General features: G+C 40.6%; 1 protein-coding gene across 7 annotated transcripts; it reads right to left on the bottom strand.

Annotated features, from left to right (window-relative positions):
- Nucleotides 1-1109: 1109 nt before the first annotated feature.
- Nucleotides 1110-26614, bottom strand: LOC125428520 (F-box/LRR-repeat protein 21-like). 7 transcript variants are annotated; one of them, XM_048488717.1, is made up of 8 exons: nt 26444-26608; nt 24996-25095; nt 21686-21765; nt 20721-20798; nt 11925-12360; nt 11407-11529; nt 8930-9101; nt 1110-7427 (listed from the first exon to the last, which is right to left on the bottom strand). In XM_048488717.1, exons 5-8 carry the CDS (start codon nt 12270-12272, stop codon nt 6784-6786), a joined length of 1287 nt encoding a protein of 428 aa, XP_048344674.1. In that variant the 5' UTR covers nt 12273-12360; nt 20721-20798; nt 21686-21765; nt 24996-25095; nt 26444-26608; the 3' UTR covers nt 1110-6783. The 7 variants fall into 7 exon arrangements, with proteins under 7 accessions (XP_048344674.1, XP_048344675.1, XP_048344676.1 ...); XM_048488718.1 differs by lacking the exon at nt 21686-21765; XM_048488719.1 differs by lacking the exon at nt 20721-20798.
- Between the last annotated feature and the right edge of the window lie 373 nt (nt 26615-26987).

Raw genomic sequence — 26987 nt, forward strand, 5'->3', positions numbered from 1 at the left:
GCCTTGGTGTGACCTTGGATGCCTCATTAACTATGGAGGCCCAGGTCACAGCCAAACTGGCATTTTACCATCTTTGCCAGGAAAATCAGCTCACCCCCTACTTGTCTTGCAGCGAGCCAGCCATAGTGACCCATGCAACGGTAACCTCCATACTGGATTACTGTAATTTGCTCTACGTTGAGCTTCCCTTGAAGTTGCTCTGGAAATTACAGCTGGTCCAGAACACAGTGGTGAGAATCCTCACCAGGACTCCAGTATGATTGCACATATCCCCCGCACTTTGCCAGCAGAGTTCCAGATCAGGTTCAAGGTGTTGGTATTAACCTTTAAAACCCCAAGTGGTTTGGAGCCCTTTGGGTCAGCATCTCCCATACCACCCCTGAAGGACCCTCACTCCTCCAACAGTAACTTTCTGGAAATCTCTGGCCCAAAAGGCATCTGGCTGGGATGGACCAGAGCCAGGACTTTTTCGACCCTGATGGAACCACCATATGAAATTAGAGCCCTGCGAGACTTCTGTATGGCCCAGAAAATAGAGGTGTTCCACAAGACCATGGTTGAGGCAGCCTTAGTCGATCATCTGGTCTAGCCTCCCCTTCCCTCCCTTTTCCTCATTTTTTCTCCCTCCTCCCTTTTTGTTGATTGGGAAAATGGAATATTTTAAAATTTAGGATGTGGGGGTTTATCAAGGTTTAGGAGAGAGTCCCTTGTTGGAACATTTTTTTTCTTATTTTAAATTGTTGGCAAGCCCAACGACCAAATAATACAAGTTTTTTTGTCTTTTATAAAAGGCTTATTGTAAAAGAGAGAATAGTAAAAGGGTGGATGGATTTGAAAAAGGAGTAGAAAAGGGGCAGAACAAAAACACATGGAAGAAACACACAACACAAAGGACAGAGATTTTCAAATAAAAACCAATACAGTTAGACTAATTCAGCTAAGTACATGTCACCTAGGTTGTAGCAGATTCCTCAGAGCATGTACAGAGGAGTCTGTAAGCACTATCCAACCTCCTATGGACCCCCGTTTCTGCTGAAGATTGGAGACAAGGGACAATCCCAAATGGCGAGATATTTGTAGTTAATGGAATTAGAACCAAGCTACCTTCCTTTTTAAAAATCATTTTTATTCATTTTTTTACTACAACAAAACTAACATAGAAGGGAAAAAATAAAGGTGATCCAGCCAACCTATTCTACTTACACAATAAAGGCTTGTTCTACATAAACAACATAGACTATATATAACTAACTGACTTTCCAGCCATACCCTGCTGTCAATTTTATCCATAACATATTTCATTGTTTATTAAACCTCAAGTCCAACATAGGTTACTCATTTTTAAAAACCTTTTCTAATTTATCAACTTACAGTTTGAGGCAATTTGAAACAAAGGAAAAAAACTCCTAACCTAGGAATGCACATGCGGAATAATGCACTTTCAATCCGCTTTCAATTCACTTTGCAGCTGTGCAGAATAGCATAGTCCACTTGCAAACAGTTGTGGAAGTGGATTGAAAGTGCATTATTCTGCATGTGTGGAAGGGGCCTTAGTTTCTGTAGAGAAAGTATCTGTATTAGCTTTACCACAGCCATTTTGTTGTGAACTTTGTAGTAGCTCAATCGCAGCCCTTCTGTTGTAAGTTTTCCATGAAACAGTTCTCGAAAATAATTGCCTATCTTTGGCTTCCCACCAGCTCTTCCATCCTGGTACCGAGTAGCGGTTAATTGAAGGTCTTGGCCCAGCTGCGTAAAGTTTTGCTAACGGTTGAAACTTCAATAAACCTTCAGACACAACACCTGATAAGAATGAGGAATCATACCAACTGCCTTAATTAATTGGCATCAATTTGTGATTGGTTCGCTGAGATCACCTGATATGTAATTTCTCTATATCTGCTTTTCAATATTGTAATAGCGGTGCTTTTTTTTGCTTCTTCCTGCCTGTAACTGCTGATACTATACAATGCTACCTCATTCCAGCTAGAGTCTGTCTTTTTTGACAATAAGACTTGCTTGCTTTTTGTTATAACCACTAAGCAGTCATGGATAAATTTTATATTTTGATTTTAGTTGGTTCAATAGTCTTGTCTTTATTTTCTCTTATTCCACTGATTGTATGCATAGTATGCCAGCTTACTATAGTTTGTTGAATGGCACTGAGTTCAATAAACTTCAGAAATATGTTTTAAAAGCAATTTTTTTCCCCTGAGTTGTGTGTGCGTTCAAAATCCTGACCCACGTTTAAGGAGAGCAGTCATGACATCATGACTCTATAGATCTTTTTCAATCTTTGACACCATTTCTTCTTCTTTTATCTTCAAATGATTGGCCAGAACTGAGGCAATCTTCTTGTTCAACTCCTCTTTTTCTGAATTTGGATCCTCTAGTAGCTTTCTAAGTCTCAAGACCTATTTGATTTGATATTCCAGTTGAAGAATGATTAAATCATATTTTAAACTCTGCTTGTACACAGTCAACATCTTGTTTCAAATTTTTCACTTCATGTTTGGTCTTTTCCACCTTCTCATCTACTACTGCTATTTTTTGGAATTCAACTTTATTTCTTTAATATCCTTTATAAGTTTAGACATCATTTTGGGAATATTGTTATTAACAGAGTCTTGCAGAGAGTATTTCTGCTCTGAGGTTTAGCATACTGGCAGATACACTTTTAAAATTTGTGGCCACCTCCCCTATTTTAAGGGACACAAATCCCTTTGCAGTAGATGCCATTGTCCACTAGATGTCATCGTTGCCAGAGTTTCCCAAAAATTTTTAGTAGTTTAATGCAGGGATCAAATTCCTCTATCTCTCTGGTTGCTGATGTATTTCTAATATTTTTCCTTTTCTGGTTTTGTTTTGGCAACCAGCCAACTGAGAGGGGACGAAGATCTGGATTTTTTTTTTTTGTCTTAAAACAGTTCTCTCACTCTGATGCCTTCACCTCTGGGAATACTTTTAGTATAGCCTTATTTAATCTCTTTTCCTACATTCTGCACTTGCTCTTCCTTTATACCTCCTAATAAGATCTCCTGATTTTTGTTGGGCTTATCAGCAGCAAGCTATGGACTTATCTTTCAATTTCTTTATATATTCATTCCATCCATAAAGGATACATAGCTTGGATGTTTCCTTCCAAGAAGAGGTCAACAGCTCAAGTTGGAAAAGATTATTGCAAACCTGTTTCTAAACAACAGACGACAGTGTTACCACGTGCTCCTGTCTAGAGGATATCGTTTTAAGAGTACATGCGGCATCTCTGAATCTCTCCTTAAACTGGAGAGGCTTATTCAGCCCTTTCCAGAGCAGCACACTTGGGTTTTTGTGCTTGGCAAAGTGAGAGCAAAGCCATGCACAGCCATCCAGCGCCATATTCTGTACCAGAGGTGTTTTTTGTGTTCGTAGATATTTAAATTACTGATGTTTGGATTATAGTAGGGGGTTGATGACTGCAATTTTATTAGTTGTATTTTATATTATATGTTGTTATTGTTGTTCACCACCATGAGCTCAACTTGCTGGAGTAAAGCAGAATATAAATTTAATGTAAAGTGAAGACCCTGTTCCGGCATAAATGCTGGCATAAGGGGCACTTACACCCGGGGGTCATATTGCCACCTCAGCATTCTTTCCCTGTCAAGTTATCTAAGTTTGTCTTTATTCTCCCCACAGTGTCAGTCAGCTAACTGTTATAGTGTAAAGATTCATAACTGGATTTTTTTATTTGCAAAATCCTTTGGCCCACTCAGTTCTAGCCATGTAGCTGATTGCTACATGAAGAACTAAGATCTTTGCAAGTTAAGGTGAACTGAGATAACGATTTTTGTGTCATCTTAACCACTACCTGCTGTTAAGCCAAAGTTTTTGCAACCAAATTGGATACTGTTTACACAAGCAAGACAACAAAACTCTTAAAAACCTTACATCTCAATGGAAAATTCATAATATAATTTTAATGTCATTAGTTAATTTCATTTTCTGATCAAAAGTTTGCATGGTGTAATGTCAGCAGTACTAATTTACTGTCCACATACTGAGATACTACTGTATTAGAACAGTGTTTTTTTAAAAAACAATTTGATTTTTATATTAAACTGCAATTATTTGCAGCTTTGTTTCAATGGTAACTATGAAGAAGATATGCTAACCCCATAGCTAATCAACACTAGATTTTTAAAGTAAGTGGTTAATCGAGAGAAGTGTTTTTAGGTTTTATATGCTCCTCCATCCAAGCAATGTTCTTGTTTATAGAAAACAATATCCCAGTGAAGACCAGACTGACACTCTCGCATGTGGTAGAATAGTTAAGAGCAGTGGATTCTAATCTGATGAATTGGGTTTATTGCCTTACTCTTCCATGTGAAGCTTGCTGGATGACCTTGGGCCAGTCAGAGTTCTTTCAGAACTCTCTCAGCCCCGCCTACCTCACAAGATGACTGTTGTAGAGAGGGGAAGAGAGGGAAATTGTGAACAGCTTTGAGACTTCTTAAATGTTAAGAAAATGTGAGGTGTAAAAACCAAGTCTTTTTTTCACCATACCAGAGTATTTAAACAATACTTCACATGTGCAGTTTTTAACGGTACAGTTCTGGGAAAACTTTACCTCCTGATTCAGCTGAAATTGAAGCTGACCCCAACACATGACACATGCATCTACTTTAGTAGGCTCCACGACAGAGCAGGCACAATGGCAATGTGGACAAACATTTTTATTTATTCCTTCGACTTTTATACCGCCCACCCCCAGAGGGCTCTTTTTAGAGAGGGCATTTTGGGAAAGAAGGATATTGTCGCGGACTCCTCAGCAGCCAGCCAGCCGGATGAGGAATCCTGGCATGACAACCCAGCTTCATCAGAGTCTAAGCTGGCTGAATCTCCAGAGCCACAGTTGGTTGAGTCCCATGAGTAGCCAGAAGTCACACAGGTGGAGGACAGTGCTGGCCCAAGCCAAGAACAAGAGGACAGGACAGGCAGTCCCCCCCCGCCCCGGCTCACCTGATTCCATGAGGCAGCTCTGACATTGGGGCCGTCAGGCACTCCATGCTAAAAGACATTTGGAGGTGCAGAGACATCAAAGGGATAATTGTGAGTTAGCTCAGGATTCCAACTGAGCAGGAATGCAGGCTTACAAAAGGCCTGACAATGGGAACAGCCTGACAATGTCTGCAGCACCTGCTCTTGGACTGAACGTCTGGTATTGTGGACCTGGACTGGATTGACTGACCTGTCTTTTGCCCAGCTTTTATGGCTTGCACTGGACTGCTCTTCCTTAGGACTGAAAGTAAGCTTTCTGCCTCACTACCTGCTTCTGTTGGTCTGCTTTAATGTGAAACTTCTGTGTGCTCGCCAACTGTGACAGATATTGGTTCCAGACTGAAGTAAGGACAGTTAAACTATACCCACACTAGCTCAAACTATGCAGTACTGCTGTGACACCTGCAAACTGTATTAGACCTAAGGTGAGGAGGAAAAACATGTTTGTCCTCCTGTATTTGGAGTTATAGATACATGCACCATTCCCAAGAAAAAGAAACAAATGAATCAGATCAGAAGCACTAATCCTTTATACAGCAAAAAAACAAAGAAATCAGGCCCCCACACTTTTAAAGGCTGGTTTCAATACCTGAATTTTAAAGCAAAATTATAGACATTATCCAAGAGGTAACTGCAACAAGAACAAGTTACCTATCACTATCACAAACATATTGATGAAAGAAGAACTATTTTCATAACATCTGTGGTTGTTTGAGTGCCCGGAAGCCTAGTCTGATGAAACTAATGTTTTAGCCAGCCAAAAAATTACAAAGATGAAAGGTGGGGGGGGGTGTCCCTACAAATGTATGAATTTAATAAGATCATTATCTTTTTGATTTGAAAATTCAGAAAGAACTGTTGTACTGCAGAGGCATGATTCTTACGGAATGTTAATGTTATACAGTAAGTGCCTGTCCCTTCCCAATTCTATTTCCATTGCAGGAATGGATAAGGATTCTCTATCGGGGATGGTTCAGAAGGAAAATATCAATTAATTAGAAGTGTGGCATATAGGCAAGATCAGAGTAAGTAGCCTTGTTGTTCTCCCCCATACAATCTGCCTATTTCACCTTGGTTTATAGGCAGTGGTAAGGAGAATGTATTCTTCAATGCAACTGGATACTATCTGGATGATAGCTGCAGTACCTCTATTCATTGTTAGTCATCAGAATCAACATGAACTGTAGGGTATATCCTGATCATCACTTTCTTACTGGTACTACAGCATAACTAAGAGCAACTCTTCAACCTGGTAATGACTAAAAATATTAGTGCATTTACACAGTTGTCCTGCAGAAGCATAAACTTGTTCTCCACAATAATAATACATTCAGGTTTCATCATGTATACAAGTTTGTACATTAATTTTAAAAAGTGGTAAAGAAACAGGAGATGTAGAACTTAACTGAAAGTTTCAAACAACCATTAGGCAAAGATTTCTAAGGCCAAACTGTTTAGTCACACCAGAAATACTAATACTGTAGTACCCTGTACTAAACAAAGTTTTTAAACAATGTTCCTATTAACTGGAGGATACAGTAAAGCGCATGTTACCCTATAAACATACTTCCAGTTGGTAGAATGTTAAGTATATTTTACTCAATTTTTAATGTGCCATAATCCTGTCACTATGCAATTAATTGAGGAACATCATTTGATATCATATTTACAATTCCTTATTTGCATAGATGGCAATGCCCTGCACAGCCAGTTTTGGCCATTTTGGCCTTTTGTCCTACAGACTGTTTACCATGTTGGCATCATATCAGGGAACCACATTCTTCCCAGGTGCTTGGAAACTTCAGAATGAATTTGATCCAGATTGTAGTCACTGTCTGGAATCAGCACTTCCTCCATAATAGACAGCTGGGTAAGCCGGCCTCCACACATCTTTACAAATTCAATGAAGCCTCGACAAGTCACTTCACATTCACCAAGCCCCATGGCAGTTAGATTCTTACAGCGTTCAGCAATGCAAATTAATTCATCATCCAGTGGTTGAAGGCCATTCGCGCATACAACCAATTCAATCAGCCTCGGGCAGTTCATTCCAATACGACCAAGCATTGATTTGCTAACTGCACGACCAAAGTAAAGATGAGTTACGGGAGTTTCCTCCCTGAAAAATGCATCAAACTCTTCCTCATAAAGGTAGAAATACATCACAATATTCACTTTTGGGGAGTGTTTGAGAAGGGCATCCCAGCTTTGTTTTTTGATGGTGTGAAATTCAACTTGCCCAGGATTCTCACTCACAACATCTATACGGAGATGTTCAAGATTAACGTGCTTCTCACTGGAGAGAGCCAGCAACAGGTCATCACTTAGTAAGTAGTAGTTAAGAGCAAGCTCCCTAAGGCCATGACACTGGTCTGCAACACATAGAATTCCTAGGAATAAGAAAATAAAGTCAATAGAATCAGTATAAAAATCCAATTACATTAATCTCATGTTGGTACAGTAGTTCAAGCTGGGCATCAGAATTATTGGAACACCAAGCCTGGGGACTTTGCCCATGCAGATACCTTTCTGTATTAGCAACATAATTTATCTCAAAGCTTTAAATAAATTTTTCCCAAGCAAAGTAGTTCTTGTAATAGTTCATGACATATTTTAGCAAACAAATTCTGTGTATTACACTGACAGTTAAAAGATTTTTTTTTACACATTTCTGTGCCACCATTCTATCCACATAGGATCCTCAAAGGTGGCATGATCCAAAGAGAAACAAACCCATAAATCCCAGAAATTATTAAATGCATTCTACATAGCCATTTAGACAGTACTGTCACTGCTTTATTAACGTATTAACATACAATCTATTGACATACTTTTAAGAATTTATGCATTTTTGAACCCAAAAGAATTTATGTCTTTGAAAGGCAGTACTACTACATCCTTAATTTGCTAGTTTCAACTACTTAAGTGAGTACACCTAATTGCAGATGGTGAGGACTGAACTTGGAACCTTCTGCATTGAGAACAGATGCTATACCACTGAGCCATGGCTGAACCGTTTCATTAACCAGTAATTAACATAATGTGATCCTGCCAAGGTGTCTGAGTAGCACAGACTACCAAATGGATAAAGTGACTGCTTAAGTTGGTGATGTACTAGAAAGCTTGCTACTGCACTGTGGCTCAAAAAGAACAAAAATCCTTAGATCAGGTGCCAGTGCCCACACCTATTGACTGTGCCACAAAAAAGGGAGTTGGCTTAGAAGAAGTCCAGGGCAGGGTTTGGACATAAAGGAATGAACACAGACAGAACTACTACAATGATGCTCTTAGAATCCAGGTTGATCACTCATCTGCTCTCGAAGACAGGGTTGGCCCTCATTAAGCAGCAAAAGAAAGTCACATATGGTAGGTGGAGCTGGCCATGATTGGTACATTCTGTGAACTTGGCTGAGCAAGTTTACTGCCATGTACTAGTGTCTATACTTGCAAGCACAACCCTGTAATACTTAAAACACTACCAACTTCTCTACCAATGAGAGCTATTAATCTCAGACTCTTTAAAATTATCTTTCTATAGCCATAATCTTTAACTGCAATACACACACACACACACATACATAAAAGGAGGAAAAAAGATGTATTTTGCATCAAACCAACTCTGCATTTCATCAAAAAGGGCAAATTAAGGGATTAAATCCAAGAACAAACAAAATACAGAACTATGCGCAACATTTTTCTCCAGCAGAATAAAAAAGGCTTGATCCAATCTCCACAAATGTAACACCATAAAAAGCAAAGTAGATAAATACCATCAAAAATTCAATTTGGCATAATAAAACCAGATTTTAAATAACAAATTGCTAGTAGAAATTATTCAACACCAATTGCTATTTAGATGTTATATTTTTGCTTTGCTAGATTTATTACTTACCAGCAGGTGACACATGAGGACAGCTGCTCATTTTCAGCAATTTTAAAGTATCGCTATTGTTAGCAACAAGGACTTTCAAAGATGGATCATCCACTGGTGTGTCTTCAATCTTGATGGAGGATAATGACTTTGAATTGACAAATACTACTGTCAACGCTGATACAAAGTGAGCCTATTCAAATAAACAAAGTAGAAAATATTTGCTAAGCAGTTATACATAATCTACATGGCAACCGATAGTGTTCGTCTCAAGACAGAAAAAAATAGCACTTAAATCTGAACACATTCTTCCATAATATCATGCATTAGAGATCTACGAATAAGCCTGCACAGAGCCTTGGCCACCTTCATATGCTTCCCACTCCCTTCAGCTCATAGCATACAAGGCGAGTTGGGAAGATCGAAAGGAGTTCAACGGTCCTCCATGAAAGCTCATGATCTGAAGCGAAGGCTGAACAGTTAAGGTGGATAATCCATCGAAAAGTAAATTAACCAACACAGAGAAAACCTGAATTAATGACTTACATTAATGGTATTACTACTGCATGGGTTTACGCCTGAGGTTCAATGAGGAAAGACACACCAGAATCAAATGTACATCTCAGTAATCATTTAGTTATTTAGTTCATGGCTGCCTTCAGACAAAACAAGTTTCAGTTGGGAGGCAATAATATTTTTTCATTTTATCATATTTTAATCCCGCCCTACCCCTATATTCCTGCTCTTCCCGCTTACACATAGGAATGAACGAAGGCTTCTAAGTTTGGAAAGCCTTGAGTCCAGTGCCAGTTCACTGTGACACCAAAACTGAGGCACAAGGGTGAATTTTAAGCTGGAATTAAACCAATATTAAGAATCCTGGTATGGCTGGGTAAAATGAACAAACTGCTCACATCTGGATGTCATAATAAACTGGAGCATGATTCAAGGCTTCCCCAACCCTGAAAAGCCTGCAAATGCACTATTCACGTAATGAGGAATGAGAGAGGCAAGCACATGAACGTGGCAAAAGTTGTCTCCATGTACATCACTGACAAAACTGTTTTCAACTTCAACACAGCTATATTTCACAAAACTGCTACAACCATGTCTGTGTGGCTGTGAACATGAACATTTACACCTTTTTCTGTATAGGTATGCTAAAGAGCCGAGGGCATTGGTACAATTACTTCACACAAAATTCAGGATAGTTACATAGTCTGTAAATGTTGCGGCACCAAATGGAGTGCAGTATCCACTAAAAGAACACTTGAACTAGGTTTCATTCCCACTGCGTATGCCATTTATTGACCTGATGTGCAACAAAACTACTGGCTGCTGTGGTTTTTCTGCATGGTGTGGCCTTGGTCTGGTGGTTTTAGCGCCTAACATTTTGCCCGCATCTGTGGCTGGCATCTTCAAAGGCATATCACTGTGTGTTTTTCTCCATGGCACAGTGTGGAGTGATGTGTGTTTTGTCTGTTTTGTCCTCCTCTCAAGTGGGAGGGGGTGAGGTGAGTTTGCAAGTGTTCTCATGGAGTTCAATTGCAATTGTATTTGTATGTGCCCTGGTGGGTGAGACACTACTCACCCACTATTTAAGAGATAACCTAGCAACATCTATTTCAGGAAGTAAAACCTACAATCTTTAATACAGTAATTGAAAAAAACAAACGTATTTCCCTTCAAGTTTATTCTTGTCTTCTCTGTGGGTTGCAAGCAGTCTTCCAAAGGATCATGTTTTTCACTAGCATTCAAGATATAATCAGAACTCCTTCAGTCAATGTTTATTTTAGTGTTTCAGACTCCCCTTAACATAACATCTTAATGAAAATACCAATATTCTACATTATAGATAGCATATTAAGAAAAAAATATCTATAGTACCTTGTCTCCTAATTTATCATATCATAGTATTTATTACAGCACATATATTAACTTCTTTGTAGGGATAATGCACTAATGTGTTTGTGTCAGCACATCCTGACAAGCAGCTAATTCAACAGTATCTGCATTACTATCGTGAGAAAGGAGCTTTTAAAACAAGTTATAATGCAAGTGCTTTTTCAAGGGAAAATATATGAAACCTGAGGACAATCAAGCCAGTGGAATGTGTATGTTGCTGAGATGAGTAGAATGCTGAACTACCAATTACAGGATGCAAAAGTAATCTACGATATTACTCTCTTTTCAATCAAATGCTTAACCAAAAATGTTACACACTTCCACTTTATTCATTTAATGTTTTCAATACTGTACACTACTGGAGTCACATGTGCTTCCTCAGTTTCCATACACAGACCTTCTGCAATCAGAAATTCTGCCCTAGCCCACCTTGTTACACCAGAAATTGTCATCTTTTCTACCACTTGATGAAGCCCCCTCAAATAAACTGTAATAGGTTACACATTTTTAATTGCCAGAATTCACAACTAGCTCCCCCCCATTTTTATACACAGTTTCTGTAAATGCAAGTTCAAAACTCTGCAGCACATTACCTTTGAAACATTCATGAAACTTGGCTTTGCTGTGGAAATCAAGCCAAGGGTCTTGATAGAACAATTCACCAGCTGGGAAAGGATGTCGCAGGCAGCTTCTGCAGACTCAGTGCTACTGTCCACCTGAAGGAACATGCCATAGAATGGCAGGAGGTTGCATTAAAGGGCAATCTGGTGGAAATTTAAAGCACACATCCTACACTTTCATAATCAGCTTAGTCAAATAATAGCTCTACCTATCATTCCTCCTTCTCCATACTGCATTCGATTCTATTCCCAAGGATCTTACAACTTTCAGGAATACATTTTGGAATTGGTAAAGGTAACTTCTATGAACTCCATTCCATTCATTGTGGCTTGGATCAAGGCCATAGGCAGAAATATTTGGGTTTTGTCTTATGTTTGGGTCTTTGTAAAATATTATGGGCCTTAATTCAACACTCCTAATAAATTAAAACAAAAAGGGTGTATAGAGCAAATTTTGTTTCTTTGCATCAAGGTAAGGCTAAGTTTTCTACCTTGAAGCTGACATACTGCAAATGGTTAGCATGCTTCTTAATGATCTGCTGGATGAGATCTGGATGAGTAGATTTGAGGTATGAAGTAGCAGGTTGATTGAGCTCAAATTCAAACTTTCTCCAGAGTTCAGGGATATGAAACACTTCATTCCATCTTCGACAAACAGAAGATGCTCGAGCACGATCCACAAGAGGGAGGAACTGAAATATATGCAAGACTACGTGGTGCGGCAGGATCCCCCAGTCTACCAAAGCATGGAGAGGAGACGTTTTGCAGTAAACATTTTTTTGCTTTTTTCTTCTCTGCAGTTTTTGAAGAACTGGATCTGTCTGCCTTACTCTCTTCATTTCAAAAGCAAGAGGAGTTCAGGTACAAGAATGCTGGGATGAATATAAGCTACAAAGTTTTCTGTAAGTTTTCAAGTACAGTAGATCTCTAGAAAAGTAGAAAAAAGTATTAAAATTCTAAGCTACATCCAACTAGAAGAAAAGCATGGGATATGTTAACTAAACAACCATCACCTTTAATGGTTAAAAAAGGAACAACATGCAAGAGATGATTATGTGTAAGGTCAAATTATTATCGGAAACATGAAGTATGCATATTGGTTTGTCCATATTTATATTTTCTCAAAAAGAATAGCTAAGACCCAATGAGCAATATCCTCTTTACTTCCCTTTCTTCCACATACTGTTTCCCCACAAGAGTTCCTGAGTTGGAAGACAACCCCCAAACAATTACTTCTCAGGCTTTACAACATCTGAGATGGCACGAAAATCGAGGTTTGACATGAAAGCAGAGAAATTATTATTATTTATTAAATTTAGTATACCACTCCATCCCTAAAGGGCTCTGGGAAGTTTGTAACAGAAATCAAAACAGTAATCAGTACAATAAAACCAATGCATAACTTAAATACAAATACATTAAAATTCCAATCCAGATAAAACCCCAACTACAAGTGGTGCCCGAGAACTCCTATACTTCCCGTCGGGAGAGGCCGACACAGCTGAGCCCCTTGGGGGAGGGCGGTATAAAAGTGGAACGAATAAATAAATAAATAAATAAATAAATAAATAAATAAATAGAACAGTCGGCTAAATGGTATATAAGGATATTGCAGCAGGGGAGTGGACACTCAGGGGAGTGGACACTCAGCGACCAGCCCCCCAAAAGCCCGATGGAACAGCTCTGTTTTACAGGCCCTGCATAACTCATCAAGGTCCCGCAGGGCCTGAACAGCTGAAGGAAGAGCAATCCACAAGCTGGGGCCAGGGCAGTAAAAGCCCTGACCCGAGTGGAGGCTAGTTGCATCATTAAGGGGTCGGGGACCAGCAGTAAATTCGCCTCTGCAGAACGCAGAGGCAACGCAGGGGCATATGGGGCAAGAAAGTCTCCCAGGTATGAGGGCCAAAGGCCGTGAAGGGCCTTAAAGGTTAGTACCAGAAATTAAGATCAGCTATGTTCTTTCAACATGCCAGTACTCAAGAAAGAAGATAGATTCCCAGGGGTGCCTGGATAGCCTTCCACAATGGTTCTATTCTGTGGCTCCTTGAAGACTCATCAAAATACAGGCTATGATTACTGGGAGAGGTTTGCACAACAATAAATCAACCTTCTGGGATCATCCAGGAATCTGATATATAATGCTGCCCTCTCTGGAAACCTGATCAAGAATATAGCCCAAACAATCAATCCATCCTCTGGTATTTTCAAACAGGCATTACTCAGACCTGCCACCCATGAAATTATACCATCCCACCCGAATCCAGCTCATCTTTCCATTATCTCATCTGGTACTTTTTTGCTACTTGCATTGTGAAAAAAGAAAAATCTGATCCTCCAAATATGAGCCAGAATTCTGACTTTCATCTCAGTAAGAACAAGGATTCTAATGTTTTTCCAGTCACAGACCACCTCAGAATTCTCCCCCATCACAGGTAGAATTATGAAATTTGGCCATATGAGACACCCAAATGTATAACCAACACTGTTTGGTGCCAATAGTAAATGATGAGTATAAAAAGTAGCACCCTGGCAGGAGCCAGATTAGGTTCAGTTCTTCATCACAGACTGTTCCTCAGCCATTATAAAACAACGCTGAGCGGTGTAAAGTTCAGTCCCCACTCTCTGCTCCTCTGAAACAGAAATGACAGGACAAACACGTTCTCTTTTAACCTGGACTCTCCTCCCTTGCTCCTTTGGAATTTTGCCAACTGGGAAGAAACTGCGGTATCAGGCAACACATGATGACTTCCATTCTTCTTTTTTAATCTACTCTCCCATCCATCCAAAGCTAGCCTCCTTGCTCCTTGAATTTGGCCCTTCCCCTCCTTTACTCCAAGTACCACTAAGATGGAAACCCTCCCCTTCCATATCTGAAACAAGCATTTGTAGTAGAGCTGAGTCTCACATCAGAGGCTACTTTTTATTAGCCACTACATATGTGAGGTTAAATGTTCACAAAGTAAATAATCTACTGCGGTAGGTAATTTTTAATCATCTTCTCTTGCATTTTAGCCTTTAAAATGTATGCAAAGTATGGTAATCATGCAAATGATTTCTGTAGGCAATACTTACAGTAATTTAATTCTGTATTCATTAGTCTCATACGCCTCACTGGGGTTAAAACCCAACAACCGCAATCTATTTGCAACAACCTTTTTCCAAAAGAACACAAATTGATCTTTTCCCATAAGCTTATGAACCACTTTGGACACCAGTGTCATGGTATAGAAAGAAGGTTATTTGCTATGCAAGGGCCTTCAGGGATTCCTGACCTAATTTTGCTCTGAGAGCTAGCCCAGAAACATTTTGGCATCCTCGTAATAGAATGGAGTAACTGTATTATTTATTCATTCATTCGTCGCCCTCTCCTGAACGGCTCAGGGCAACATACAACATAAAATAAATATAACAGCATTAATTATTGACCAAAGATCAAGACTCCAATACCATATAACAATTGGGGGGGGGGGGCAGTCACCTTGGCATTAAAAGCTTTGATTGCTACAGGTATAAAGTTCTCTCCTCTGGTGTAGAAAAAATGAATTAGGGGGTTACCTGAATTTAGGTTAGCTTGGAACCTGATACCCAAATAATTAAACAAGTTAACCTGGTTGATTTTACATCCATTAGCATGACAGCTATAAACAGGAACAATTTTGACTTTAGAAAAAAAACATGATTTTAGATTTTGAGGTATTAATAGACCCTCCAGAGAATAATCCAAAAAGGCCTTCAGTATTCTACAGAGGCCTATTGGAGAGTGGGGAAGAAGCAAAGTTTAATCTGCATATAACATTAGTAGTATTGCTTGATCTGCTACTATGGGGGCATATGCCAACCAAGGTGATTAAAAATAAGCCAAATCGTGCATGCTTCTTCTAATTTTTCCCCCTAATTTTTCCCCAAAGGCTCTCTTCGATAGAAAGAGTCAGAACACTTGTTTTAAATCCATAAAGGATGCAAACATTTAACTCTTGAATATTTCTCAACTAGCAGTCATAGGACCAAGTTGTGGTTGTCCGGAGATTGCCCCTTCCAGGAGCCAGTTTGTTCTATCCCCAGAATACTGGCTGAATAGACACAATATGATCATTTGTTATACAAGAATGCGGCATAAAGTTTCCCCACTACAGTTAGAAGAGTTATGGGGCGATAATTCTGAGGATTGAAAAGCTTCTGTTCTTATAGATTGGGATATTATGGACCATTTCCAAGTGTCAGGCAAAATCACAGACCTGTGTATTCTGCAAAAGATGGGGACAAGGATCCTAGCCCTCCGCACTGGATTGGCCTTAAATAGCTTGGCAGGACATAGATAGGGTATCTTATGTAGCTTTAAATCTTTAATTAAGATGATCACTTTGCTGGTAGTAACCAGAAGCCACTCTGAAGCTGGCAAAGAATACTTTCTCTAGTTTTTCCAACAGGCAACCCCTGTCTCAAAAGGAAGGAATTGCAGAGGGTCAACATAATTAATTTCTAATATGGACACTTCATCTATAGAGGTATGAAGCCAAATTACGGTATCTTGATAAATATAACTGTATAATAACATGATTCAGGAAAATAAATTGTTAGATATATCACCAGTTTCTATGTCAGCTTTGCAACTGTCCAGCTCCAACTTAATAGTTTTTCAAAAACTGGACAATCACAGAACAGATATAGAGATGGTGACTGGTATCTAACAACACGTTTTATCTCACACTGAAAGCTGAGGAATAACATTCACTAATTCTGTAAATTCAGAAGAACACCTTGACATTTTCCAACATAGAATTACATAGATTTTCTATGATGAAACAGACAAGATCATGAAACTCCTTGTTATTTTGAAAAGCAGTCAGTGAAGAGGAATTTCATAGTGGGGGGAACAAGTATTCCTTTACAATTTTACTGCATATGATCAGTTGTTGCATTCACAATATTTAATATATTCTGAAAAGCGGGGCTTTGGGTAAAAGTAGAGATGTTTGAATACACAGAATATAATTAACCTGAACAAAATTTAGCTGCTTTTCTTGATCATAACGATATTAACAGCAAATAGGTCAAATGGTAACAGCACTCAGAAGTAATTTAGATACTATTTAAGTAGAAAGTTTAGATTTGACAGTCAAATTGTAACTCCCTGGTTCTTAACTTTTTTGTGTGACTGTTTACAAAGCAACGAAGAAAAGCAGCACAGGATAGAAAAACAAAACACTACAACTTACACATTTATCATACCATTTTGGCGCTGGCCCCCTCTGTCCGCAGTCTGGGGGTCCACCTGGATTCGTCTCTTTCAATGGAGACCCAGGTGGCCCTTGTAACCCGGACTGCATTTTTCCATCTTCGGCAGGCCCGGCGGCTGGCCCCCTTCCTCTCTCAGGCAGACCTGGCCACTGTGATACATGCAACGGTCACCTCCAGGCTTGACTATTGTAACTCGCTCTACGCGGGCCTTCCCTTGCGCCTGATTCGGAAACTGAAACTGGTCCAACATGCAGCGGCGCGTTTGCTCACAGGGGGCGCCTTCTGTGATCATATTCAACCTGTGCTGCGCCAGCTGCACTGGCTTCCAGTGGAATTCCGAATCATCTTCAAGGTGTGGGTTTTAACCTTTAAGGCCTTACGCGGCCTGGGACCCTCGTATCTGAGAGACCGCATTACCCCATATGCCCCTACTCGGCCTCTGCGATCAGCAGAGGCCAATTTGCTGGCGGTTCCTGGCCCCTCGATGATGCGGCTGGCCTCCACACGGGCCAGGACCTTTACGGCCCTGGCCCCAGCCTGGTGGAACACTCTTCCTCCAGCTGTCCGGGCCCTGCGGGACCTTGATGAGTTCCGCAGGGCCTGTAAGACCGAGTTGTTCCACCGGGCCTTTGGAGTGTCCAGTCGCTGAGTGGCGCCCCCTTCCCCCTCCCCCTCCCCTTCCCCCCCTGCATCTTCTTGCACATACCATCTGTTGCACTTTACCACCTATTATCCTCCCAGAGAGGAACCTGACCCCTCCCTTTTCTTTTACTGGGGTGATCTAAATTGAATTGGCCATAATAGGGCACCTATTATGATGCTAACCGCTGTTTTTAAGTAGCTTTTAATGGTTTTTAGTATTATATTGTTGTTATCGATTTAATTAATCGTATATGTGAATGTTGTTCACCGCCCAGAGCCCCCAGGGGATGGGGCGGTTTATAAATCGAAACAATAAATAAAAATAAAAAATAAAATAAATACCAGATGTAGTATTAAAAATAAGAGCTCACTGTGAGCCTTAACAGAGCCAGTTGTCAATTAGAGGCCCTGCTGGACTATACCCCCACCTGGTCCTTTCCACTTTCCAAAACCACTTGACGGGTGCCAGGAAAGATGTCAGCTGGCAACATAGTGTCTATGGGCACTACATTAGGGATCTTCTCACAAATCTCCAACACAGTCTTATTATTAATCTTGCCTTCTAAGCCTTAAAGAACAATCAATTCTCCAGGTGATGGTGGAAAATGCTGCCACATCACAGCTGACTTGCAGCAACCTCGAAAGATTTTCAAGGCAAGAAACATTTGGAGGTGGTTTGCTATTGCCTGCCTCTGTATGGGCTGAGAGAGTTCTGACAGAACTATGATAGGCCCAACTTCACCCAGCAGGCTTCATGTGGAGGAGTGGGGAATCCAGCCCAGTTCTCCAGATTTCAGTCCACCACATTTGCCACTATACCAGTGGTGGTGAACCTATGGCACTCCAGATGTTCATGGAATTGCAGTCCATGAACATCTGGAGTGCCAGAGGTTCGTTACCATTGTACTATACCATGCTGGAGGGGCACTTACTGATGAGTACCTAAAATCCCATACCCACAAAATATATTTCTGCAACTTTAGTTACTGCAGACACCACTTTCTTTACATGACTTTTGCCTCTAGTTGCCTCTAGTTTCCCAGAACGTGACTTGGTTTAAGGGCCATGATACGTATATGCTTTCTACAGCCCTAATCATTGTTGATGCTTTAATAATCTTACATGCTAACATGTAAATCACATTAAGTATACCTTACTACAGAATTGAGCACCATGTTTTCAACAATGAACCAGAAAAGGCAAGAGCTGTTGGGATGTATAGTCCTTGGTCATCCAGGAGGGCCTGGATTCTAGCTCTTCCTAAAGGGGCAAAAACTACACTTCCTTTGTTGTAGAAGCCACTTCCCTCCACCACCCATGGTGTGTGTGAGGGATTAGGCTTTTCTATGGTTAATTTGAAAAGGTGCAATTCAGCCAGAGCAGGAGCACCAAGTGTTAACCAGAGCGCCACCTGATTGGCTGGCTCAGATACAGTAACCAGGAGCCACAGAAAGGGTGGGCTGGCTCATATAAAATGCAGGAAAAAGCCTGTCAGAAAGACAGATAGGGAGGTTTGCTGAGTTTTGAAAACAGCTTGTGTGACACACAAATCTTGTCAGTCCTCTGATGAAGAAACGAAATATTGGCTAAAGGCAACAATAGCCACAGAGACAGAGGGAGAATGGCCAGGGGGACAGTGTTCTCAAAGAGATATCAAAGAGCCTTGTTTTCACTAGAGACTAGGAGGCCTGATGTGGGTGGAAAACAAGAGGGAAACTGATTTCACAGGGGCACTCCTAAGACCACACAGAGGACTTGGCTATTGTCTCATGAGGAGACTACACCTAGATACTGGAGCCAGAGAGCCCATGAGGGTGTGTTTAGTTTAACTGGCAGAATTAAGTATGGATTTAGTGAAACCCCAGAGCTTAATCTATCCCAAGCCAGAGTGAGTTCCCTTTGGAGTCAAGGGTGGGAGTTTTAAGAGAGGGTTCAGAATCATGTTGAAAAGGTTTACCCTAAACAGAGACACCTGTGCGTGTGTGAAGTTATCTGGAAACTCAAATGGCCACGTTTAAGTGAAGTTAGATCTTGTTACTGAAACAGCCATTTAAGAGAAACTGCATTTGCTCTGTAACCTCTAAGAAAACCAGAAAGAAACCAGAAACACTTAAGTACCTCTCTATAACAACAACCTGAGAAGAGAACTTGTAAAATAAAAGATAGTTTTGCTTTATCTTTCAAAAGCCTCTCTAAGTTCCATATTTTTACCTCAGAATTGGTGGCAGCTTATTATTAGTCTTCCTGACAGGATTTTTGACTAAAGGGCTTGGGTGTTTGCATGAGTGGGGAGGGCTTAGCCCTAGGCCAACTACAGCTAACAAACATCCACCTCCAGCAACACGCTCTCCGCCCCACATTGGGCCTCTGTCTCTCTTTAGGAAGTGGGAGGTGTTGCAGTGTGCTTCTCTCTGGCAGTGGCAAACCTTGAAAGGGGGGAAAATACAGGAGGAAGCCATACTCCGCACCCCACGATATGCTTCTCCCTACTGGGATTAGGTTCCTGTGGTGAACTTGGAAGAACCCCGCCCCACTGAATAATTAGGCTAGGTCTTCATTCTTAGTGGTAAATTGTGGGGCCAAGCAGAGAGGAAAGGCAGGAGAAGCTGGTCCCCTTGGAGGGCACCGTTAACCCCCCAACAGTTTTCTGAAGCTTGTTGTATTTGTTCATTCAATGGGCTTTACTGCTAGTTGTTGTATAAACTCTTGTGATTATATCACGAAGTTACTGAACATACTGTCTCACAACCCACTCTGTGCAGAATACCTGACTTCAAATGCTGGGCATTTGCTATACTCAGAACTAGTAAACAGAGGTTCTTCACAGCTAGTTCAGGAAAGAAGCACACTATTGGATGAGAAGTGATACTTAACCCTTTTTCAACAAAAAGATCTCAGGAGACGTGTGAATTAATCTGCCTTATCTTCCTGGACCTTCTTTGTGGTGAAATGCTCCAGTGAGGTCCTAGTGCCTGCCCAGTTCTATCCCCCATTCTGACTTTCTTTTAGCATTTAAGAATCTTATTTGAGCACCAGCTATTTTATTGAAGTTCTATGTTTTAACAGTGCAGAGAATAATGGTTTTGACGAAGGCGGTGCTTGAATAAGACTATGAAATGCTAAAAAGGAATCTGGACTTTTATAAAATGCAGAACCACACTGCTTTAGCTTTTTCCAAAGAACACATGACTGCATTTGGATCTTGTAGTGGAAATTAGTATAGCTAGAATCACAGAACTGTCATTTCTACCTTTTCCTGAACAATCAATAACTCTCACAAACATATTTTATGCAAGTCAGCATGCTTCAAATAGGACCAAACATACTTTTTCATAAGAAAACAAAAACCTTTGTTCAAGTTGTACAAACCAAAAAGCCTTCAGCCAAAGGTGCACATGCACACATACCTCCCAAGAATGTGGAAGTTCTTGTCTAACACAAGCACCTTTCTTTTGACTGAATAGCCATCCCACTGATGAGTCATCCTGTTGGAGAGGAAATAATTCCTTAAGCAAGGTGGAGTTCTAGAAGAATGATTGACTGCAAAGTCATCCAAAATTTAAAAAAATAAGTAAAACCCAACCAGAATCTAGGAAACCTACATTAAGGACTGGGTTACATTTTTGGAACCAAGGTTAGCATAAAGCAAGAACTCCATGCTAGTGGCTTAAAACAACAACTAGCTAGAATTTATCCATTTTACAAATTGTTATCTGATACCAGCAAACTGACCAATGAGAAAAACCTCCATGGACACCTTTATCAAGCAAACTGAAACGTTCTGACTATTACTAGGGTGGCATACATTGGCCAAGAGAACTATCACATAGAACATGATCTAAGCAAGAAGTGCCCTCTAAGAGGCCTAAGGTGTGCATGGGAAGTGACTCTGATGTGTTGAATGAAAAGTACTGCACAATGAAAACTCAAAGAAGTAGGGCCTATCTTTTCCCTTTAGCACTCTACAAACTATCAAGGAAAAAAATAAAACAAGGTAAGCATTAGGTAGAGTACATTACTACAAAATAATAAATCCTCCAACAACTATGGTTTGACCAGTAAACCAGAAAAATGCTACTCAAATGTCTATTTCAAGGTGCCATGAAATATTTATTCATGTATACCTGGCTTCTTTTAACACTATTAAGGATTTAGCTTTAGGAAAAGGCAACTATAATGGAAAGAACCTTTTAAGTTTCCTAATTCTTGAAGGATTTATTCAGAGACGTCTAGAGAAGACTCAGAAGATAAGCTTTCTGGTAAATGCATTCGTAAAGTGTGCTGATGAAACTTAACAAAAATTATTCTACACAAAGAACAGAGAGCTGATTTATTTACGAACAGTCAACAGCTTCACACATTCGCCAATCACCATCTTGTGTGTAATCTCTCACACTGAATGCAGAAGTATGAAAAGGGGAGGCAGGCAGTGCATACGCTCATGTGCCAGAGCTAAAGGTAGAGACAAGGAACAGGGCAGCAAGAGATAGTAAGTTGGTATTTGTGCTGTTGGTGGGCCAAATTCTCATTTTCTCCTTGAAAAACAAACTTTCAAACACAACATGCCTGATGCAAGCAGAAATAATAAATTCATGAAAGAGCTTTGGATTAGCATAACAGAATGCCAGTTTGGAAATGCATCACACTACTTTGCAGTTGGGATTCAGCAGTATTGACTTGACATTTGTGACATTATTCTGGCAAGAATAATGTTTGGCTAGATATGCCCATATTTCCAGCTAAGGGGGCAAACTGGAGGTCCACAACATGGCAACCACTGAGATGCTTCCTGGTACACAGTTCCTGCTTTGTTACTTGACCCCTTCTACATTCCTTCCTTATGTTTTTTTTTCATCCTCTTTTGCCTCATTCACTTTTATTCTCACTTTTCCCACTCCTCCCTTCCCTGAGTTTATATCCTTGACCCCCTAATGCTACTTTTTCAACCATCTGCAAGGTATGCTAAAGACAATGGGAGGACCGAGGGGCTGAGGTAGTAGTGAAAGGAATGGGTAGGGGAGGCCAAGCTCCAGTTGCCTCCTGCAAAGCATGGGCGAATCCACAGCTTCAAGCATACTTCTACAAAAGCAAGGCTTGATAACTCTGTAACACCTGCAATTTCTTTCCTGGTCCTAACATGCAAGTCAAGTCCAAACAGCAAACAAGCACCTGGATGCAAAAAAGCCTTGAAATGCCACTGGAACTGGTAGCCTTGTCTATCACTCAGAGGTTCCTGGCTTGGAATGAAAGTAGTGGTTGGGAAAGAGACTGGATTTGAGTATAGACAGACCCACAGCTCAGTATCTCACCTTCACTCCTCCCACCCAAAGTTATACTGTCTGTTTCTACTCTATTCCAGGCTTTTTATCCCTACCCATCTTCTCAATCTCTTCTAACTTGCTCCAACTGAACACGTCTGGCACTCCTGCCACCCATCAACTTCCATCTATTCTTGGCAGAGGTTCTGCCTTTGAAGGGTTCACAAACTGCACTGCAGGTACCACACCCTTGACAGCTCAGAAAGTACAAGCCGTACTTGTATGTTGCCTTAAGAAAGCCTTTCCTGCCACCTACTCCTTAGCTTTTAAACTGCTTTGCAACAAATAGAAGTGGTCTTACTTTAAACAAGATGTTGTGCTACATCTAATTGAAACATGTGTATGACAAAACAAGTGTCAAATTAATTACAATATTTTAAATTTTATTTTTTATGCTTTCTAACGTACTTTGGGGCTATTAAAAAAAATCCTGAAAATTAACACCAAATTATCAATGATAATAAAGATAAAAAGGGAAGCTACTTCTTTATTACACTGCAACAGCAGAATCAAGACAGCTTCGAAACGTTTCATTTATAATTCTGTATCTTTCTCTTTTAAAAATTTGTTCTACTAATTTTACTGGAAAATGGCGAGTTCTGAGATAGATTTCTTTGTTTTTAGCTTTGTTATTGCTTTTTAAAGGTTTTTTAATGCTTTTCTTTTATAGGTTTTAATTGTTTGATATTCATTTAGAAAGGTGATGCTGAATTAGAAACAAAATGTAAGTTTATCACAAAATACCTCAATCTTTGTATCAAAAAACGGATAGCTTTATGCTTTGCTTATAGCTGGATTTATAAAAATGTTCAACTGTATGTCAACTTATAATATTTACAAAACTACGTATTTATATGTATTGTCGAAGTGTTTCACAGCCGGAATCACTGGGGTGTTGTGTGGTTTTCAGGCTGTATGGCAGTGTTCTAGTAGCATTTTCTCCTGGCGTTTCGCCTGCATCTGTGGCTGGCATCTTTGGAGAATTTGATGGTAGTAAAGCAAGTGGAGTATACATATATGTGGAATGTCCAGGTTTGTAAAAATACATTATGGGGGAGGGTCTAGGAAGACTCCAATCCTCATCATCTCCCAAATAAAAGTTCAAATAAATTTAAGCAGTAGATACTACCACTATCCCTACATTAATAAAATATTAGGCAGTCTCCAGCAGCCATTTTGTGGTGGTACCTGTAACAGCCCCAACACCCTGAGGGAAGGCAGAGGCCCCAAAAAGCTTGTTGCTGAGGGTGATTAGTTGGGTAGCTGACTCTGTTGGCCTAAGGCACTCCCCTCAACTCATGCACACACAGAGAGACCTTTTAAACAGGACTCCTGTCAGGGCAAACTAATCTGTAGTTATAAATATGCTGCCACCATAAACAGAAGTAAAATGGAACAATTAGAGAGGCTTTTGAAAACTTAAAACACAAAACTGGATTTTTATTCACAGGCTGATTTCTTCTCAGATGGAACAGAGAGGGTATTCAAGTGTTACGTTGGGCAGGTACTTTTTAGTGGTTACAGAGCAAGCAGTTTCAGTAAAATGGCTTTCGGTACAGACTTTAGCGTTAAACCTTCCACACACGGTCCAAAACCCACACGGTCCAAAACCCACCCTTATCTCCAAAGGGATTTTTCCACTGGCTTAGGAGGGTCTTCATGTAATTAATAAGTTTCCATTTAGTCTCCCATCACCTAGGCCTCTAGCTTCTGGTGAACTCTGATCCTTCCTCTCAGTCTCTCGGAGATCACTTAGAGGAATCTGGCCACTTAGTCTTCCTCTCTCTGTCTCTCACTGGCCTCACTGCCACTAGACAAGATCTCTAGCCTGACTCTGGGGAAATGACAGGAATCTATTTGTGTCACATCAACTCTCAGCCTGCTTTCAAGAAGCCCAATTCCCTATCTGCTCACTGACAGGCTTCTTCCTGCTTTTATAGCAGCCAGCACACCCTATCTGTGGCTGCCAGCTATACCATTACAGTCCAGTCCAGTTTTGGTATTTTTAGATGCAACATTACATTAGCTAATAGCAAAAACTGAAAAAACAAGTTTGAAAAAGTTAATAAACAGACATGCTACAGCAACATGATTTTGTGAAAGGAATGACAGACTTGTGCTTGTAGTTTTCTATAAAAGCAAGTGTTTGAGTTTTTCATTTGATTGTTCTGTATGTTATTTCTGATCTTACACTATATTTGTTTTACGGAGCAATAGAACAGACCACAGTAATTAATGTAACATACAAAAATAAATGTACAGCACATCTGAATTTGTTTAATTGTTGATATCTACTAGAACTCGCATGGCAATGTTAAACTCAACTCATATGTACAATAAATTTTTGTACCATCATTCTCTTACCTAAAGAATGTGTCCAAGTTACATTTAACATTGGATGAATGAACTGGTTTATCTGCGGCCATGAGGCAATCATCCACATCTGTCTGCTTACACCCCTAGGCTAGATGAAAAATAACATAAATTATATTTGCCAAAAATTAATTTCAGTAAGGATTTGTCAAATGCTACACATGCAAGAAGGTAGTAACTGCAAATATACCAAGTGACACTTTAGACCCAAACTTTCAAAAACTAATATAACACCAGATCCCAAAACTACTTTATCAATAGTAAACATTTAAAGAGCTGTTTGAAGGTTCCATACAAACATCTAAGAACTCTTCACAAGGATCCAGGTTTGCATACATTTCTTTTCATCGCACCTTAGATAATTATGCTATCTTATTACAAAGTTATTCACCTGGTTGTCTGCTATGAACACAATATGTCTTTGGTTGACAAGGCAGGAAATCTTGGAAAGAGATTTGGGTTTTTAGAATGTTTTGTAACTTTATAATAGCCCCTTTAATAAAATATCACTTTCAGGAAAATGTGCATCATACCTTTTGACCCCGCCCAACATTACCCCTTCCCAAGGCAAAAAAGCAATAGAGGCCAAGTTAACACTTGAGAATCATCTACGAAAGGAAAAAGGGCACCCATCTCTATCAATATTCATTAAACAGTATATATAAATCATGGGCAATTCCAGATGTACTGTATTTATAAATGTTTTGCTCCAACTGGAGTACGGAGAAAAGTATCAGAACATACAAACCACTTTTATCTCACAACGATTCCAGAAGCTAGAGGTGTGCTGATTTAAAAACAGCCAAGTCTAACCCTTTGCGATATTACCTCTGCTTATAAACAGTAGCTTAAAGCATGAATGGATCAACTCTCTTTGCGTCAGAAACAGATTTTCAGCTTTGAATCAGAGAGCTAAAGGCTAACTGCTGGCAGCACTTCTTGATTTAACAGACAATGGCTTTACCGCTCTCTTTTGCTTCAAGTATTAACCTTAAGTTTGCTTACTGAGTTTACTCAGGTACCTTGAAAGAAAAGGAAGACACCTTATATGTCAGCTCGATGACCAAGAAGTACACGAATACGCCTGATTGACAACGTTAGCTTAGGAAAGGGCATACGCCTCTCCATACCTGTATTGTCACCGCCCATCCGGGCAGCAAGTTGAGCTGCAAAACTACTTTTTACAAAAACTGCCTTGCATCTGGCACAGCAACAAGGGAAATGATGAGGATTTCCTGCATCCAAGCTACTCTGCCTCGAACGTCGACGGAGGAAGCTGTACACTCTCACTACTTTATTCAATGTTTTTGCTCTCCCGTATTCCTGGGCTGGAGAGGGAAGCAACCACCCGCCCACTTTGAGCATGCGCACACACGTTACATCGCCCCCACACTTCGGCCTTTCCTCTGTGGCGTAGAAACTATTACACCTAAGCTCACCTGCCTAAGAGCACCCCACGCTCCAAGCTTTTTCTCACCTCAGCACAGTCGCAGGTGTGAGCGATGAGGAGTCAGCTCGATCCCACAAAGGACTACTCCCCTCCGCGCTGGGTCGGTAGAGCAGGAACTGCCTGACAGCTACCCGCTCCCAACGGCGCGTCTTCCCTCGACGCATGCGCAAAAGGTTCACCACCGGCTGACCCAGATTTCCGCGCTTGCGTACAACGCGTTGGCTCTTAGCTTCTGCGCGATCTTGTCAGTTTAGCCCAGGGGCTGGGAACCTTTTCCCCACAAAGAGCCATTTGGCTCACCCTCCCCGCTCACCCCACCCACTCGCTCGCACACCTCCCCCGTCTGCTCCACCGCCCACTTGCTTGCTCGCTCCCCCCCCCCGCTCCCCCCCCACCCCCGCGCCTGCAGGGCAGGTGAGGGTGGGGCTGGCGGCCCAGCAACTAGCAAGCCGGGCAGGAGGCAAAACCCGCTGCGCGGCCTATCCGGCCTTGGGCAATGGATGCGCCTTGCTCCCTGCAGGGCGGGCGAGGAT

Source organism: Sphaerodactylus townsendi, linkage group LG03, assembly GCF_021028975.2.
Source record: "Sphaerodactylus townsendi isolate TG3544 linkage group LG03, MPM_Stown_v2.3, whole genome shotgun sequence".
NCBI lineage: Eukaryota > Metazoa > Chordata > Lepidosauria > Squamata > Sphaerodactylidae > Sphaerodactylus > Sphaerodactylus townsendi.